Source organism: Antechinus flavipes, chromosome 4, assembly GCF_016432865.1.
Source record: "Antechinus flavipes isolate AdamAnt ecotype Samford, QLD, Australia chromosome 4, AdamAnt_v2, whole genome shotgun sequence".
NCBI classification, from domain to species: Eukaryota; Metazoa; Chordata; class Mammalia; order Dasyuromorphia; family Dasyuridae; genus Antechinus; species Antechinus flavipes.
The window spans coordinates 194,256,946-194,273,933 of NC_067401.1; the positions used below are offsets into that span (position 1 = coordinate 194,256,946).

A 16,988-nucleotide genomic window follows, 5' to 3' on the forward strand; every position below is an offset into this window, starting at 1 on the left:
TATATATACATATATATACATATATATACATATATATACACATACACATTCAGCGATTTGTATATATGCATATATATGTAAATATTGTGAAATATGGAGAAGTTGGAAAAGAACAATAAAATTATTAAAAGTTTATAAACAGATAAGAACAAATATTAAATGTTAATTTGGAGAAGAGACAAATTGGAGGTAAGAATTGACTGTCTTACTATACAAAGGATTATTTCCATTCCATTCTAGAAGTGTAATTTCATTAACATAGAAACCTTTCCTCTACCAATATAGGTGGTAACTGTTTTGCAACTTACAATTTTAGGCTTATGTGTGTAATTGAGGGGTTAAGTGATATTCCTAAGATCACATAGTTAGTGTGTTTCAGAAACAAGACTTGGATCCAGGCCCATTCTGCATCTATTTTACCATGCTGTCTTTCTACTGATAGTTTAATGCTTTAAAGCTTCAAAAGTATTTTACATGTATTTTTCTCTCAAACCTTTGAGATTGATACTATAGGTATCACTCCATTTTACAAATTAGAAAACCAAGACAGAGAAGTTAAATGATAGGCTCATGGTGATATAAGTATCAGAAGATGAATTTGAACCCAAATCTGCCGAACTTCAATCCAATATGCTATACTATGTTCCCTTCCAAAATATAGGCTTTACCCTTAAAACCAATTTCTTTGAAAAGAATAGATAGATGTATATAGATTTATATACACATACAGCAAAAGATACAAATGCATATATATTTACATTTTTTCCTTTTAAAAAAACATTCAAATAAAGGTTTTTTTGTTGTTATCATCATTGTTCTCTTCATCTTCACACTTTTAAGTCTCCATTGTCTCCTTTTGGGTAGAAAGATGGACTTTATCGAGCTTTTCTTGTAGAATAAGGGGTTCATTTTGTAGCAGTTGGCCCCATGTCATGATGAAATCTGGATAGTGCCTGTGCAGGATAAAACAGGCCTTGACCAGGAATTTGATGTAACTAACTAGATATCACTGCTAGAAGGTAACTTTGGAGTAGAAAGGGGCATATCAATACAGGTTAATGGTCTGGGTCCAGAACCAACCTTGGAGATTAGCACAAGAAGGTTGCAAGTATCCAAGTAGGCAGACTGGGTTTAGGGTCAAGGAGAACTATTAGCAGACAACAAGAATTGAGCCTACTAAGCTTAGGACAGAACACATCCACTCTGCCCAAGTTTATGCTCTTTGTGAGGTACAGGTAGGCAGGAGTTCACAAGCATGTATGTGCCTGCAGCTTCAAAGAGGCACCTCTTTACAGATGATAGTAGCTCCTGTCTATAGCATAAATACAGGGTTAAGCCTTGGGGGCTTTGATCTTGACAATCAGTGATGTCCTGCTCTTGTACTCGTGAAAAGCAGGAGCAGTGGGAATTATCAACTGTCTGCCCTCCATTATGTTCCTATTTATGATAGCAATCATTGGAGGGTTTAAATAAATGAACTCTTACTTTCCAAGACTTGTGATGATAATGCTGCCATTTCATTTGCATTCTATATTTTAATCAGTTATTCAACATGTTTATTGAAAGTTCTGATAATTATGTTAAAATGGTTCATCCACTTTCCTTTCTAGGCCCTGGCTTCTCTTTGTCAAATGCCTTTGCAGTAGAATAGAGCTGTGTGATTGACAGTATGTCCTCGTCCTTTCTTGTCAGATTTGTGACCTAAAAGGAAATCTCTTAATCAGCTGTGGCTTCCAGAGCTGCCCAAAACCAAAATTCATGCCTGAGAGTGTAAGCAGCAGTGTGCCATGGAGAACTTGGGACTGCAAACGGTGACCCTCAGTGATGGGACAACAGCCTTCATCCAACAAGCTGTCAAAGGTAAAGTTTTTAGGGACACCTCCCCTAAACCTGGCAAGATGTGGGACCTTTAGTTGCAAAGAATATTTCAGTCATTTAGAAAAAAGCCATATATATGGGTCCTACATGCTAACTGCTAATCTTCAAATCTTCTGAGATACTGGAAACAAGATCTACAGTCTTAGTTCTCATTCTGAGCCATTAGAGCTCTGTCTTCACTTAGCATAACAATAATTAACTTTTTTCTAGTGTTTTAAGTGTTTAGCTTTCATTATCTCCTTCTACTTTAACAATAATCATGTAAGGTAAGCAATATAGGCATTATCCCCAATTCACAAATGAGAAAAATGAAGCTAAAAGCATAAATGAATTGTCCAAGATTGTACAGCTAATATCAGAAGTGCAAATTCACATCTGGATCTTCTTCACTCCAAGTCTTTTTTCCACTGTACTTCTTTGTAACCATAGGATCATAGCATTTAGATCTGATAGGGACCTTAGAGATCATTTCACAAGTCCTCTTGTTTTAAACAAGAGAAAACGGACTCTAAGAAGGTGAAACATAGCCAAAGAGCAGAACCAGGATTCAAACACATCCCCCAAGTCCACTACAGTGCCTTTGCTTGTATTCCTTATTTCAACATTCCCATGAAGGAGCTCAATATCATTCTGATAAAACTGATCAATCAACATGTATTTGTTGAATACTACTATGTGCTGGAGTAAGAAACTTTTAGGGGAGAAGAGTAAAAAGAAACATAGGTCCTGATACTTAGTTTCTGGAATCAGAGCTCGCAGCATGCTTGAGGAGATAAACTACAAGGTATTATTATATAGTTAGAATTGAGACTGATTTCCTGTATGGTTTATGAAGCGATAGCTCATTACCCAAGAGTTATATCATGTATAACTGAAACAATAACTAGAATTGCAAGGCAGGGTATGCAGGTTTCTGTGGGAGTGCAGGAGAGGTTGGGATCACTGTAGAGTCATTTAGTTGGGGAAAGCTTTACAGAAGAAGGGAGACTTGAGCTAAGCTTTAAAAGATGAGCTCCTTGGTGGAGAAGGGAGGAACAGATTCTAAAACCCTGTGCAAAGGAATAGCTGAGGCTCCAGGAAGGAGTAACTGGGAGCAAATATAACAGCCTTATGTATCTGCTTCTTCAGATCTTGATTGTTTCTACATGAAACCAAGTAAGCTCAGTAATTTTGCATTTCAGAACCACTGAGCGTACTGCATTGGACCACTTAAGTCCAAGATCCTGAATGTTCACAACAGGCTAAAAGTAATTATTATTTTTTTGTTACTCTTTATTTTATAGCTTTTTATTTAGAAGTTAAATGCACGGGTAATTTTATAGCATTGACAATTGCCAAACCTTTTGTTCCATTTTTTCCTCTTCTATCCTCCATCCCCTCCCCCAAATGGTAGGTTGACCAATACATGTTAAATATTTTAAAGTATAAATTAAATTCAAAATAAATATACATGTCCTAACAGTTATTTTGCTGTACAAAAAGAATTGGACTCTTAAATAGTGTACAATTAGCCTGTGAAGGAAATCAAAAATGCAGGTGGACAAAAATAAGAGGGATTGGGAATTCTATGTAGTGGTTCATAGTCATCTCCCAGAGTTCTTTCACTGGGTGTAGCTGATTCAATTCTTCCTGCTCCATTGGAACTGATTTAGTTTATCTCATTGCTGAAGAGGGCCATGTCCATCAGAATTGATCATCATATAGTATTGTTATTGAAGTGTATAATGATCTCCTGGTCCTGCTCATTTCACTCAGCGTCAGTTCATGTAAGTCTTTCCAGGCCTCTCTGAAATCATTCTGTTGGTCATTTCTTACAGAACAATAATATTCCTTAACATTCATATACCATGATTTATTCAGCCATTCTCCAATTGATGGGCATCCACTCAGTTTCCAGTTACTGGTCACTACAAAGAAGGCTGCCACAAACATTCTTGCACATACAGGACTCCATCCCTTCTTTAAAATCGCTTTGGGGAGATACTAAAGAAGGGAAAGGGACCTGTATGTGCCAAAATGTTTGTGGCAGCCCTGTTTGTAGTGGCTAGAAACTGGAAACTGAATGGGTGCCCATCAATTGGAAAATGGCTGGGTAAATTGTGGTATATGAATGTTATGGAATATTATTGTTCTGTAAGAAATGACCAGCAGAATGAATACAGAGAGGCTTGGAGAGACTTACATGAACTGACGCTAAGTGAAATGAACAGAACCAGGAGATCATTATACACTTTGACAACGATATTGTATGAGGATGTATTCTGATGGAAGTGGATTTCTTTGACAAAGAGACCTGAGGTAAATGATGGATAGAAGCAGCTATACCCAAAGAAAGAACACTGGGAAACAAATGTGAACTATTTGCATTTTTGTTTTTCTTCCCGAGTTATTTTTACCTTCTGAATCCAATTCTCCCTGTGCAAGAAGAGAACTGTTCGGTTCTGCAAACATATATTGTATCTAGGATATACTGCAACATACCTAACATATATAGGACTGTTTGCCATCTAGGGGAGGGGGTGGAGGGAGGGAGGGGAAAAATCGGAACAGAAGCGAGTACAAGGGATAATGTAAAAAAATTACCCTGGCATGGATTCTGTCAACATAAAGTTATTATAAAATAAAATAAAATAAAATCTCTTTGGGATATAAGCCCAGTAGAAACACTGCTGGATCAAAGGGTATTATGCACAGTTTGATAACTTTTTGAGCATAGTTCCAAATTGCTCTCCAGAATGGCTAGATGTATTCACAATTCCACCAACACTGTATTAGTGTCCCTGTTTTCCCACATCCCTTCCAAAATCCGCATTATCTTTCCCTGTCATTCTAGCCAATCTGACAGGTATGTAGTGGTATCTCAGAGTTGTCTTAATTTGCATTTCTCTGATTAATAATGAGTTGGAGCATCTTTTCATATGACTAGAAATAGTTTCAATTTCTTCAGCTGAGAATTGTCTGTTCATATACTTTGGCCATTTGTCAATTGGAAAATGGCTTGAGCTAAAAGTAATTCTTGATAACTACTCCAACAATTGATATATTTTTTGTTGAGAGTAGAGATGAAATTGTGTAAGTGGAAATTTTGAGCAACAAAAATCCTGCATAGTTTAGATTTGTTGTGGGTTTTTTTATTCTGAGGTGACTTTTGGCTACAGTTGTACATAAAGCTAGTAGTGGGGCAGCTAGGTGGCGCAGTGGATAGAGCACCCGCCCTGAAGTCAGGAGGACCCGAGTTCAAATCTGGTCTCAGACACTGTCTAGCTGTGTGACCCTGGGCAAGTCACTTAACCCCAATTGCCTCAGCAAAAAAACAAAACAAAACAAACATAAAGCTAGTAGTGCTCTAATTCATATCTAAATAAAAAGGACAGAGAACGTTAATTGAATAATTTCGCAGTTCTCCTAATGGCTAAGTGATGCAAAAACAAACTACATTTGCATTCATCAGTAACCACATGACTAGAGTATGCTCTTTAGACTCTATAATGTTCTACTATAAAAATTAGACACTTTGAATTTGACTTTTGAAAATTAGACAAATGAAAAAGTCATGTTTGGCTTGATCTCTTATTGATAAAGCTGGACTGGTTCTATCCTCACTGCTTCCTATATAGATGTTTACCAATTATCTCTTTAATGACCTCTTCTAGAATTTTTGCAGGAATAGAAATCAAGCTTACTGGCTTCTTCCCCCCCCCCCCCCAGATTGTCTTCTCTTCCTTCTTTAAAAACATTTATTCTTTTTTAATCTTGTGGTACCTCTCCTGTTTTTCCATGATCTTTCAAATATACCCATGATAATTATCCCCTCTTCTAGCTCTTTCAAGATTCAAAAAGGTCTTTCATCGAGTCAAATGATTTGAAGGGATCAAAGGCAAATAGGTGTTAGATTATTATCTTCTTACTTTTCTTGGATATCAACTCCGTAAGTCATTTATGTTCTGTAATTTCCATTTCCTTTGCAGAAAAGATATAAGAATTCAGCAACTCTGCTTCCTCTCTCAGGATCAGTGATCCTGGTCCCATCCACTCCAAGTGAAAGTTGTGTCCTGTCTTTGATCATTCTTTTTCTACCAGTATTTCATAAAAAAGAAAGAAAGAAACACTGGTGGAAAAATAAATGCCAGGAGTAGAACAGAGGTCTATACATTTGTCAATCTGATCAAAGTTTTTGATACTGTCAGTCATAAGAACTTGTGGAAAATTATGACAAAATTTGGGTGCTCAGACAAGTTCATCAGTATTGTGCATCAATTTGCATGGATTCTGGATAATGAACAATGGCTTTCACGCTTTCCCAGTCACAGTGAAGTGAAGCAAGGCTGTGGCTTGCTCCCATGGTTTTTAGCATGCTATTTTCAGTAACATTCTATGATATCTTCCATGTGGATGAAAATGGCATCAAGATCATTTACTGCCCTTAAGATAAATTATTTAACTCGAAAAGGCTTCATACCAAGACTAAAGTGGATTGATTTTCTGCTGGCTTGTGCCAATTTTGGCCTCACAATTAACATAAAAATAAAATATAGTTTCTCCATCAACTAGCACTGAACCATCCATATGTGGAACCATTGGTTATTGCAAATGAAGAGATTTTGAATGCTCAGGGTAAAGTTCATTTATTCTAGCAGTATACTTTCCAGGGATGTATATGTTGATAATGAAGTTGACACATACATTGCTAAAGTTAGCTCAGTATTTGAGAGGTTCCAAAATAAAGTATGGAAGAGAAGAGGTATTAGACTGCTTACTAAACTGAAGGTCTATAGAGCTCTGCTGACCTCATTCTAGCAGAATGTCAGGAAATCAAATCACTTCCATTGATTTTGTTTCCATTTTGATTCCATTGAATTGTTTTAGGAAGATTCTGAAAATCCTACCTTAAAAAACTTTTCTCTAACCTTTTTGGAAGCATATTTCAGGACATTGCTTCTAGATTTAGGAGTTTATCTTGTTTTGAGACAACATAATCTGAAGAGGCAGTGTAGTATAACTGAAGAAGAGGCTGGTTTGAAACAGCAAGATAATATCTGCAGGTCCCACTTTTAAGGCATACTGTGTGTCACACATGTTTGTAAACTTAAATGGGCAGTTTCCCCCACGTGAGAACAGGTACTTCCTCTTTGAGAATTCCCTGTTCCAGTGAAATTGCATGTCTAATTCAGAGGCGGGGAAATGTCTGGCCTTGATTACAAAAGGAAGAGTTATCTCTTTCTAACTTAGAACATTCAATTCAGTTCCATAAGGATTTATTAATGTTGCTGTTCACTTGTGTCTGACTCTTCATGACCCCATTTGGGATTTTCTTAGCAAAGATATTGCAATGGTTTGCATTTCCTTTTTCAGCTTATTTTACAAATGAGAAAACAGAGGCAAACAGAATGAAGTAACTTACCAGGGTATAACAGTTAATATGTGTGTAAGGCTAGATTTGGAGCTCATGAAGATGAGTCCTCCTGATTCCAAGCCCAGTACTCTCTATCCATTATGGTACCTAGCTGCATGTACTATGTGCAAGGCATTTGCTTTGGTCACTAGGATATAAAGAAGAATTAAAATTATTTATTTGAAATTTATTTAAATTACTTAAATGTAAATAATTATTAAAGTTTATCTTAATTATTAAAATTAAATCATCTCTATCCTCCAAGGGCTTGTTTTTACTGGAAAATACAGTATATAAACAGTATAATTGGAGGAAGGAGAGAACACTCTCAGCAAGGAAAAGCATTCTGTGGAAAATAGCCTGCAAACAGAACCTTGAAAGAAGCTAAAAATTCTTTTCTAAAATATGTATTTAATAGTTTTCCCCAGTTACATTTAAAATGTAAAGCTTTTCAGTTTCAGGTTCTCTCCCTTATCCCCCTCCCAATTAAGAAACCACATGTGAAGTTACGTAAAACATTTCCATAAAAGTCATGTTGTGGAAGAAAAACATAGATTTCCCATGCTAATTAAAAAAAAAAAACTCAAGAAAAATAAATTGAGAGAGAGAGAGAATGCTTCAGTCTGTATTCAGACACAATTAGTTCCTTCTTGGGATATGGATAGGATTTTTTCATCATGAGTCTTTCAGAGTAGATGTGTACTGACACACACATTGTACTGTTGAGAATCGCAAAAATCATTTATAGCTGTTTATTCCAAAACATTGCTACATTTCACTTTGCTGAGTTCATAGTGGACTTTCCAGGTTTTTTCTGAGAGCATCCTGCTTATCATTTCCCATAGAACAATAATATTCCATCACAAATACATACCACAATTTATTCAGCTATTCCCCAGTTGATGGGTATCCTCTCAATTCCAAATTTTTTGCCCTGAGAAGAGACTGCTATAAATATTTTTGTACATATAAGTCATTTTCTTTTTTCTTTTTAAAATCTCATTTGATATTTGTGCCTAATAGTTAGTGTTGTTAGGCCAAAGGATATGCATGAATTTATCGCTCTTTGAGCATAGATCATATCTTTTGATCATTTATCAATTGGGGCATAGTTTTTATTATTTTTTAAATATAAATTTAACTCATTTCCCTCTGTGCTTGAGAAATGAGGCCTTATCAGAGAAACCTGCTTCAAAATTCTTTATATAATAACTGTTGCTAATTGTTGTTTCCCCCATTTATTCTATTCTCTTTCTCCTTTCATTTTGTCCCCCTCAAAAGTGATTTGCTACTGACAATTCCCTCCCCCAAATGCCCTCTCTTTTATTACCCTCTCCTCTTCCTGTATCCCATTCCCTTCCTGTTTTCCTGAAAAGTAAGATAGAATTTTATACCCATTTTGTGTGTATGTTATTTACTCTTTGAGACAATTCTGATGAGAGTAAGGTTCACTCACCTTCTCTCCCATTTTTCCCCTCCAAATAAAAACTTTTTCTTGCCTCTTTTTTATGGCAGATAATTTACACCATTCTATTTCTCCCTTTCCCTTTCTCTTAATACATTCTTTTTTCACCCCTAAATTTCATCATTTTTAAAAGATAATATTCCTTCATATTCAACTCACACTTGTGCTCTCAGTCTGTACATATATATTCCTTCAAACTGCCATAGTAATAAGAATGTTCTAATAAGTTACAAGTATCATCTTCTCATGTAGTAATATAAGTAGATAAACCTTATTAAGTTCCTTATGATATCACTTTTCTGATCATTTCCATATGCTTCTCCAGAGTCCTATGTTTGAAAATCAGTTTTTCTATTCAGCTCTGGTTTTTTCATCATGAAAGCTTGAAAGTTCTCAATTTCATCAAATGACCATCTTTTCCTCTAAAGGATTATACTCAGTTTTTCTGGGTAGGTGATTCTTGGTTATAATCCTAGCTCTATTACTCTCTTGAATATCAAATTCCAAGCCCTTTGGTCCTTCAATGTAGAAACAGCTAAATCTTGTGTTATCCTAACTGTGGCTCCACAATAATTGAATTATTTCTTTCTGGATGTTTGCAATATTTTCTCTTTGATCTGAGAATTCTGGAATTTGGCTATTATATTCCTGGGAGTTTTTGTTTTGGAATCTCTTTCAGGAAGTCATTAGTAGGTTCTTTCAGTTTCTGATTCTAGAATATCAGGACAGTTTTCCTTGATAATTTCTTGACAGATGATGTCCAGGCTCATTTTGATCATGACTCTTAGGTAGACCAATAATTTTTCAATTACTTCTCCTGGATCTATTTTCTAGGTTGGTTGTTTTTCCAATGAAATATTTTGCTTTTTTTTCTATTTTTTTTTTTTTTTTTTTTTTTTTTTTTTGGTTAGCTTCCATTTATTCAATTAAAATTTTTAAGGAATTATTGTCCTCAATGAGCTCTATACCTCCTTTCCTATTTGGCCAATTTTGCTTTTTAAGGCATTCTTCTCCTCATTAGTTTTTTGTTTTTCCTTTTGTGCCCCTCTCAATTCTTTTCCTAATTTTTCCTCTGTCTCTCTTACTTGATTTTCAAAATCCCTTTTGAGCTCTTCCATAGCCTGAGACCAATTCTTATTTTTCTTAGAGGCCTTGGATGTAGGAGCTTTGCCTTTGTTATCTTTTTTCTGAATGTGTTTTGATCTTCCTTGTCACCATAGTATCTTTCTATGATCAGAAACTGTTTTTATGTCTGCTCATTTTTCTAGCCTATCACTTGTCACTTAACTCTTTATTAAATTAGGGCTCTATTTCCAGGGTGGAGAGTACCCTGTCCCAAGCTTTCTTCAGAAATCCTTCTAAGGACCTGATCTAAGACCCTCTTTTCTGCTCTGGAAATATTAGGCATGTCCACTTCACTATAGCTTTAAGATCTAGTGTGTTAAAGTAACAGAGTCCCACTCCAGGCTGTGCTGGGATTGTGGGAAACTAAGAATTCTAAGAAAAAAGAGGTGAAGAGAGAGTGCATTCCAGACCTGAAGAGAAGGGAATGGCATGTGATAGCTTTGCAATAATAGCCTCTGACATCTTTCTCTCTATTGCAAATACAGTAAGAAAGCTGGAGACTATTTCCAGGACAATATTTATTTCCTATTGCAAACCAGTTCCATATTAAAAATAATTTTCATTATCCAGTCTTCTGCTGTACAAAGTAATAGACAAATTACTTTATTTTGCTTGAAAAATTCATGTTTATTATAATCTGCCTATTTATCCTTTTGATTCCACTTGATGCATAAACCCAGTCACAGTATTGTGAGCAACCAAATAATTATTTCCATCTTGTGTATCTGTGGCCATGTAAGACTCTTTTCTGAAGCTTAGGTTGAATCTGATTCTCTAGAACAGTTAGTAGTTCTGCAATGTCTCTTCTAATGTCTCAGGGGTGATATTATAAATATCATTTCACTATCAGATCTTCTGAAATGTTATTTCAAACTTACTTCTTAGATTTTCATTTTTATTGATTTCCTTTTCACAGATTCTGTTCTTGTTTTTAGAAGAAAATCTGGAGAAAAACTACTTCTCTTAACGTAATTCACTCCAACAATTTTGTGTTATTTTGAAATTGTAACTTCATCTACTACCAGAAACTTCTCAGAAACTTTAGAACAATTAGCAAAACACATCTTGTTCTTACAAGGTCAAAATTAAAGGAATATCCAACAGCCTTCTAAAGTGGATGAGAGGGCAGAGTCACTCAGTAATCACCATTTCAGAACTGGAATGTACCCTGTAGGTTTTTTATTCCAAATTAAAACTGAGTAGGAATCTCTTGTGCAACATTCAGTTACAAAAAGCTATTCCCCCAACATTTGTTTGAAGATTTCCAATAATGAAGAAGCTTCAGCTTCTCAGGGTAACCCATTCCACTTTTGCATTCAATTTCCCCCTCCAAATTTTCTTTCTGTCTTGACAGAAGCTCCAGACAAAAAGCATTTTGGGATTACATTCTATCTCCTACCTTCCATTAACTCCTGATCCTCATTTTCCTGGATAAAAGGTACTCAAGCTCTGAACCTGAAACTTAAAAAAAAAATCCTAAATGTAAATAGTACCCTATGTTTTCCCTCTCTTATTGGGACTTGTCAGAAATACAATTACATTCTTACACACACACTCGTCATATTCTTTCTGTATCTTCTAATAATCTTTTGCTTAAAGTAACATTTTCTGGAATGGACTGAGACAAAAAAAGAAATTTAAGAATTCTGGATTCTGTTTAATTTTTCCACTGCTTACTAGGTGATATGAAATTCACTTCCCTTTTACAATATGTTGGAATGAGAACACCAAAGATTTATGAAAATTATGAAAGATAGCAGCTGACTAAGACCAAGTTAATCACATAACCATTCCCTAATTTAAAGTTAAATAGTAGTGGATAAAAAGGGAAAATCATATGAGTAAATATGATAACTAATGATTTAAATAGTTGGGCTTTATTTGTGTACTCCTATGAGAGGATTTACTCTAGGTTTCTATCCTGGGCCCTCTGTTTCTCTATAATTTCATCATCTGTATGTACAGGGATTTGAAAGTTACTACTCTTAACTATTGTCTCTCTCCTGAATTCCATTTTTCTGTCACCAGCTGCTTTTTTCTACCTGGATGACTTATAAGCATCTCAAACTCACTTCTGTTAAACTTCACCATTTCTTTCAAGAACACCACCATGCTTCAAGTCCTCCATATTGGAGACTGTGGAGTTATTCTCAACTGCTCACTCTTCGTCATTTCTAATATCCATTTGGTTGACAAGTCTTTCTGCCTCTACATTTTTGGCACAGGACTACCATCATAGTTTAGCCCTTCATAACTCCTCACTTGGACTATTTTAATGATCTCCTAATAACTATCCCTTTTTCCAGTATCTCCTCTCTGTAATATATCCTCTACATAATTTCCAAATGGATATTCCTAAAGGATAAATTTGAACATGCATTTTATATCTCCCCTGCTCAAAAAGGTTCAGCAGCCCCCTGTTGTCCATAGAATAAAGTACATTTAAAACCTATCAGTTTATTTTTTCATTTTTATTTTATGTTACCATCTTTCATGCACTTTTATGTTCCAACCAAACTAAATTTCTTGCTATTTTCCATACATAAGTTTTCATCTTCTCCATATGCCCCAAACCTGAAATATTATTCTTCCTCATCTCTCCATAGATCCATTCAAAGCTGAGCTTAATGTCATTTGTTATAGGAATCCATTCCTAACCTATCCATTTGTTAATACTTTCCTCCTGCCCCAAAATTAAGCTCCTTGAGGGGGCACATATTCTTTCATTTTTGTCTTTATATTTTTAGCACCTAGCACAGTCCCAGGCAAATAATAGCTACTTAATAAATGTTTGTTAAACATAATTGAATTACTATGAACTGTTAGCTATTAAGGGTCTGTTTTATCTTCCCGTAGCAATTATTTCAGTAATTTTTAGTTGGCCTCTGCTTCACTTCATGGTGACCTGGGAGGACATGGGCAAAAAGAATGACACGAAGAAGTCTCAAGAGTTCCTGTTTCATAAACAGAGATAGCCCCAGGTTTCTTCATTCACACAAGCTTGGGTTATGACGTAGGGGAGGAAAATGGGCATCAGTACCCTCTCCCATATTGAAAAAAGATAGGCTTTTGCTATAACACTATTATTAGGCCAACCATTTTTTAACGCATTAGGTTAGTCATTTTTTATTCATTGACCAACTTCCGTTTATTTCCATTGTTACAGGAGAGAAGCTACTTGAAGGGCAAGTAATTCAGCTCGAGGATGGAACCACAGCCTATATCCATCAAGTGACAGTTGAGAAAGGTAAGAAGACCTTTCTTGTGTTTAAGACAGCCTGGAACAGACTTCTAAAGTGAGGACTTTTCTGAGGCTCAGAGACAACTGCCTTAGAAATAGATGTGAAAAAAGATCTTAGGCAAGGGAGTCATTGGTCACATTTCTTTTGTTTGTTTGCTTTTATAGAATCTCTTTCCTTTGAAGATGGACAGCCTGTACAGTTGGAAGATGGTAGCATGGCCTATATACACCGCACACCCAAAGGTGCATGTCAGCGGGGGACTGGAGGGAAAGGGGGTGATGTAGAGCCAAACACTATCTTCACTCCTAGGAATTTGCAGGGGGCTAGGGTAAGTGTGAGTGTAATGGGTGGCAAGATGCCACAAGGTCTTTATTATTGCAAAACAACAGTATCCCTGAATATCTAACCTAGTTAGATATCTAACTGGGTACAGGTTATGATTTTATACTCCCTCCTACTTGTTGTTGGACCATTGTTCTCCAGGGAGGTGAGATTTAAAAATCACTGAAAATGTTGACTTATGCAGCAAGGTTCTTCAGAAGACCTTGTTTTGAGAAAGGGGTGATCCAGTGCTCTTTAGCTCTAGAGAAAATAAAAGCTATCCACAGTGTCAGAGAGTCCTCATAGAAGAAAGAAATCCTTCCAAATGAGATGATGCATACTGATCTTAAAGCAGTAGTTTCTACTCAATTGTGTACCAACAATACCTCTTCTTTTCTTCTCCACAGAGGGCTATGACCCTAATGCGGTGGAAGCTGTCCAACTGGAAGATGGCTCCACTGCCTACATTCACCACCCAGTGGCCATGTCCTCTGAGAGCACAGTCCTAGCTGTACAGACAGAAGTGGGGCTAGAGGATCTGGCAACAGAGGAAGATGAAGCCTTCAGTGCAGATGCTGTGGTGGCCCTGGAGCAATATGCCAGCAAGGTGTGGTGCTAACAGGCAACCAAAAAAAATCTGCCACTCATCTCCATTCCCTGCTCTCCCCTTTGCTTCCTGCAGCACACACCAGCCTCCAAGAGATGGAGGGGTGGTGGGCACAGAGCCTGGGAACCTCCCCTTCATCATGGGGCATCGGCTGATTAGTCATCACTGGGCAAGAGCTGTTTGCACAGGGCTTTGTCTAACCTGATTGCAAAGGAGGCTGTGCCTGCAGTGTTTGAGGCTGAAAGTGACTTATGTCTGAGAAGGACTAGATAGACGATTTTTGTTCATATTCTTTGGGATGATCAAAGTCAGCAGCCCTTCTGTTCTCTTTCCCTTTTGTGTTCTTTCTCTGTTTGTCTGTCTGTCTGTCTCTCTCTCTTACTTGTGGCTCTTTGGGAAAGCCATCTCAATGGTTAGGGATTCTAAAGAAGCCATGACACTTTAGAACAAAGGAACAGTCATAACCAGAGCATGTCTATGTAAGAGAAGAGGACCATCTCCAGTTTTCCTGATCTATATCTGGCCAGGACCCAGATGGCTCTGGAGGGGAAAGTGAGGCAGGTGACCTTGCACAGCCTCCCTCACTCTAGTTCAATTCATTTGCATGTCATGACATCACCTCCCTGATGTCATGGTCCTCTTTTGAGAACATAAAAGAGACAAGTCTCATTTTCTGCCCTAAAAGTCAATAATTTATGTCTCTTTTGGGGCTGGTTGTCACAACTTCCTATCTGTCAGAAGACTCAGGAAGCAAAAGCGCCTTTCTTTTAGTGTGATGAAAAGAACTCTAGACTGAGAATCGGGATACCTGGGTTCAAATCTCAGTTCTGCCACTAATTATGTGTTCTTGAAAAAATTATTATCCTTTTCTGGAACTCAGTTTTTTTTTTTTCCCCATATGTAAAAATCATATGTAGTCCTTAAGATTTACTAAGTGCTTTGGCTACATTATTAAAATGTTTACTAAGCTTTAAAATATGAGTGGAAATGCTACTTTTATTTATTGGTCTTAGGTTTTCTCAGAAGCTTGGGGGGGGGGGTCACTTAGTCTTCATGTACATGATAGGGAACATCCACATTCATGCTTCTTCTAACCCCAGGTGTCTGATGTGGAGGAGAGTGTCCATTCCCAGTTGAAGATGGATGAGTCTGGTGTTGCCGCTTCCCAGGTATGTGATGTTCATTTAGAAGTCTGGGACAGGGAGCTCACTCAGGCCGGCTAGAACTGTGGCCATACTTTGCAGCTCACATGACTGCCTGATGATGTCTATTCTACCTTAATTACAGTGTTCCTCCACTTTTCATCCCAGAGTAAATGTAACTACTCTTTTCTTTTGCAGCATGCCCCACAACAGACCTGCCTAGTTCTGTCTCTCTACAAGGCGACTAACTCACTCAGGGTTCCCTAGCAGGCCACACCACATTTCTTCAACCTGAACTATGCCAACTGACTCATTTGTTTTGCCCTGTTTGTCCTCCACTCCCCTCAGGCCAGAGAATGGGAGTGAGGATTTCCAGTTCTCCTTTGTAGGTCCTGCACAATAGCCAGCCCCCTCACAATGGCAAAGGGCAGCAAGTTGGAGATAGAGCATTTCGCTGTGGATACAAGGGCTGTGGCCGCCTTTATACCACTGCTCATCACTTGAAAGTAAGTCTGCCAGCAGATGGCTTTGTTTGCTATTCCTGGGGCTATAACTCAGTCCTTTCAGTCTAGCCAAAATGGAGTAGAGCATCCCTGGTACATTCTTATTATTTAGTTCATTACTATGTGAGATATTAAAGGCTCAATGTAGGAATAGGAGTCTAAGGGACACAGGAGCATATAGAAAGAAAAGTCTCTATTTGAGGTGATAGAAGAATCTCTGTAGAGGGACCCTCTAGAGCTGCCAGATGTCTAAGAGTCCCTTTCTAACCCTTGCGGACCTCTAAGAGCCAGAATTACTTTTTTTCTATAAAAGAGCATACACTTCTTATTCCTCTGCTTCACATGACTACTTTTTTATAGTTCAAAACTCTTCTGCACACCTTCTTTCAATATCTTTGACAATTATCCAGCTAATGTCTGTTTAAATACCTCCAGTGATAGGGAACCTACTACTTTTGGAAGCAACTTATTATATTTTGGAATGTTATCATTGTATTAGAAAGTTCTTCATATTGAATCCAAATCAGCTTTTTGGCAGCTTTGGTTCTGGTTTTCCTTTGAGTCAGGTAGTCTGCAAATGACTAAGAGACATAAGCCATGGAGAAGGCCACCAAGGGATCTTTTACATCTTTGAAAACACCTCTTCTGGATCCCATGAAGTAAAGAAGTGATTATGAATAAAATAACTGACATTAGTAATGAACATTAACACTAATTATTATGTTCAAGCTAGGAGAAAGAAGAAAAAGTTTCTCCTTCCCTTCTCTGCACATGTGGAGTACTGTAGGTGTGGAAAACTTTTTACGCTGTCAGATTTAGTTGATATATTAGTTTAGCTGAACTGCTTTTTCCTGTCCTTTATTTGTTTTCAGAGATGGCTTTCTGAGGAGAGGTATATTTGGAATTGAAGGTTATTTTTAAAAACAAAGATCTTAAAAACTGACATTTCTATAGTATCTTAAAGTTTTTTTTTAATACTATATTATATATAATTTCCTTTGAGCCTCACAATAAACCTATAAGGTAAACACTAGAATTATCATTCTCATTTTATAGATAAGAAAATAGATTCACAATAGTTGTAATTTGTCTAAGGCCACGCAACTAGTAAGTGTCAGAGGTCAGATCTGAACAGTCTTTCTGACTCCAAGCCCAACACATCATCATCTGCTTTGCCACCATCTCCCTGGAGATTATGATGAACATTTTCTTCCATTCTCTGGCTCCTCACTGATAGGTGGTTCTTATCTTTTGATATCTTTGCAATATTCTCCTGTAGCCTCCTGGACATCTCTAGAAGTCACTTCTATCTT

The 16,988-nt window shown here is 37.0% G+C and overlaps 1 protein-coding gene across 2 annotated transcripts in view; it reads left to right on the top strand.

Moving 5' to 3' along the window:
• Positions 1-16,988, top strand: part of ZNF76 (zinc finger protein 76) — a 32,252-nt gene that overhangs the window by 8,090 nt on the left and 7,174 nt on the right. For both annotated transcript variants that reach the window (XM_051996451.1, XM_051996452.1), the window contains exons 2-7: positions 1,693-1,860; positions 13,027-13,107; positions 13,267-13,344; positions 13,831-14,030; positions 15,131-15,199; positions 15,562-15,678. In XM_051996451.1, the coding sequence (XP_051852411.1) occupies positions 1,788-1,860; positions 13,027-13,107; positions 13,267-13,344; positions 13,831-14,030; positions 15,131-15,199; positions 15,562-15,678 (618 nt within the window). In that variant the 5' untranslated portion in view covers positions 1,693-1,787. The remainder of the gene's footprint in view (positions 1-1,692; positions 1,861-13,026; positions 13,108-13,266; positions 13,345-13,830; positions 14,031-15,130; positions 15,200-15,561; positions 15,679-16,988) is intronic.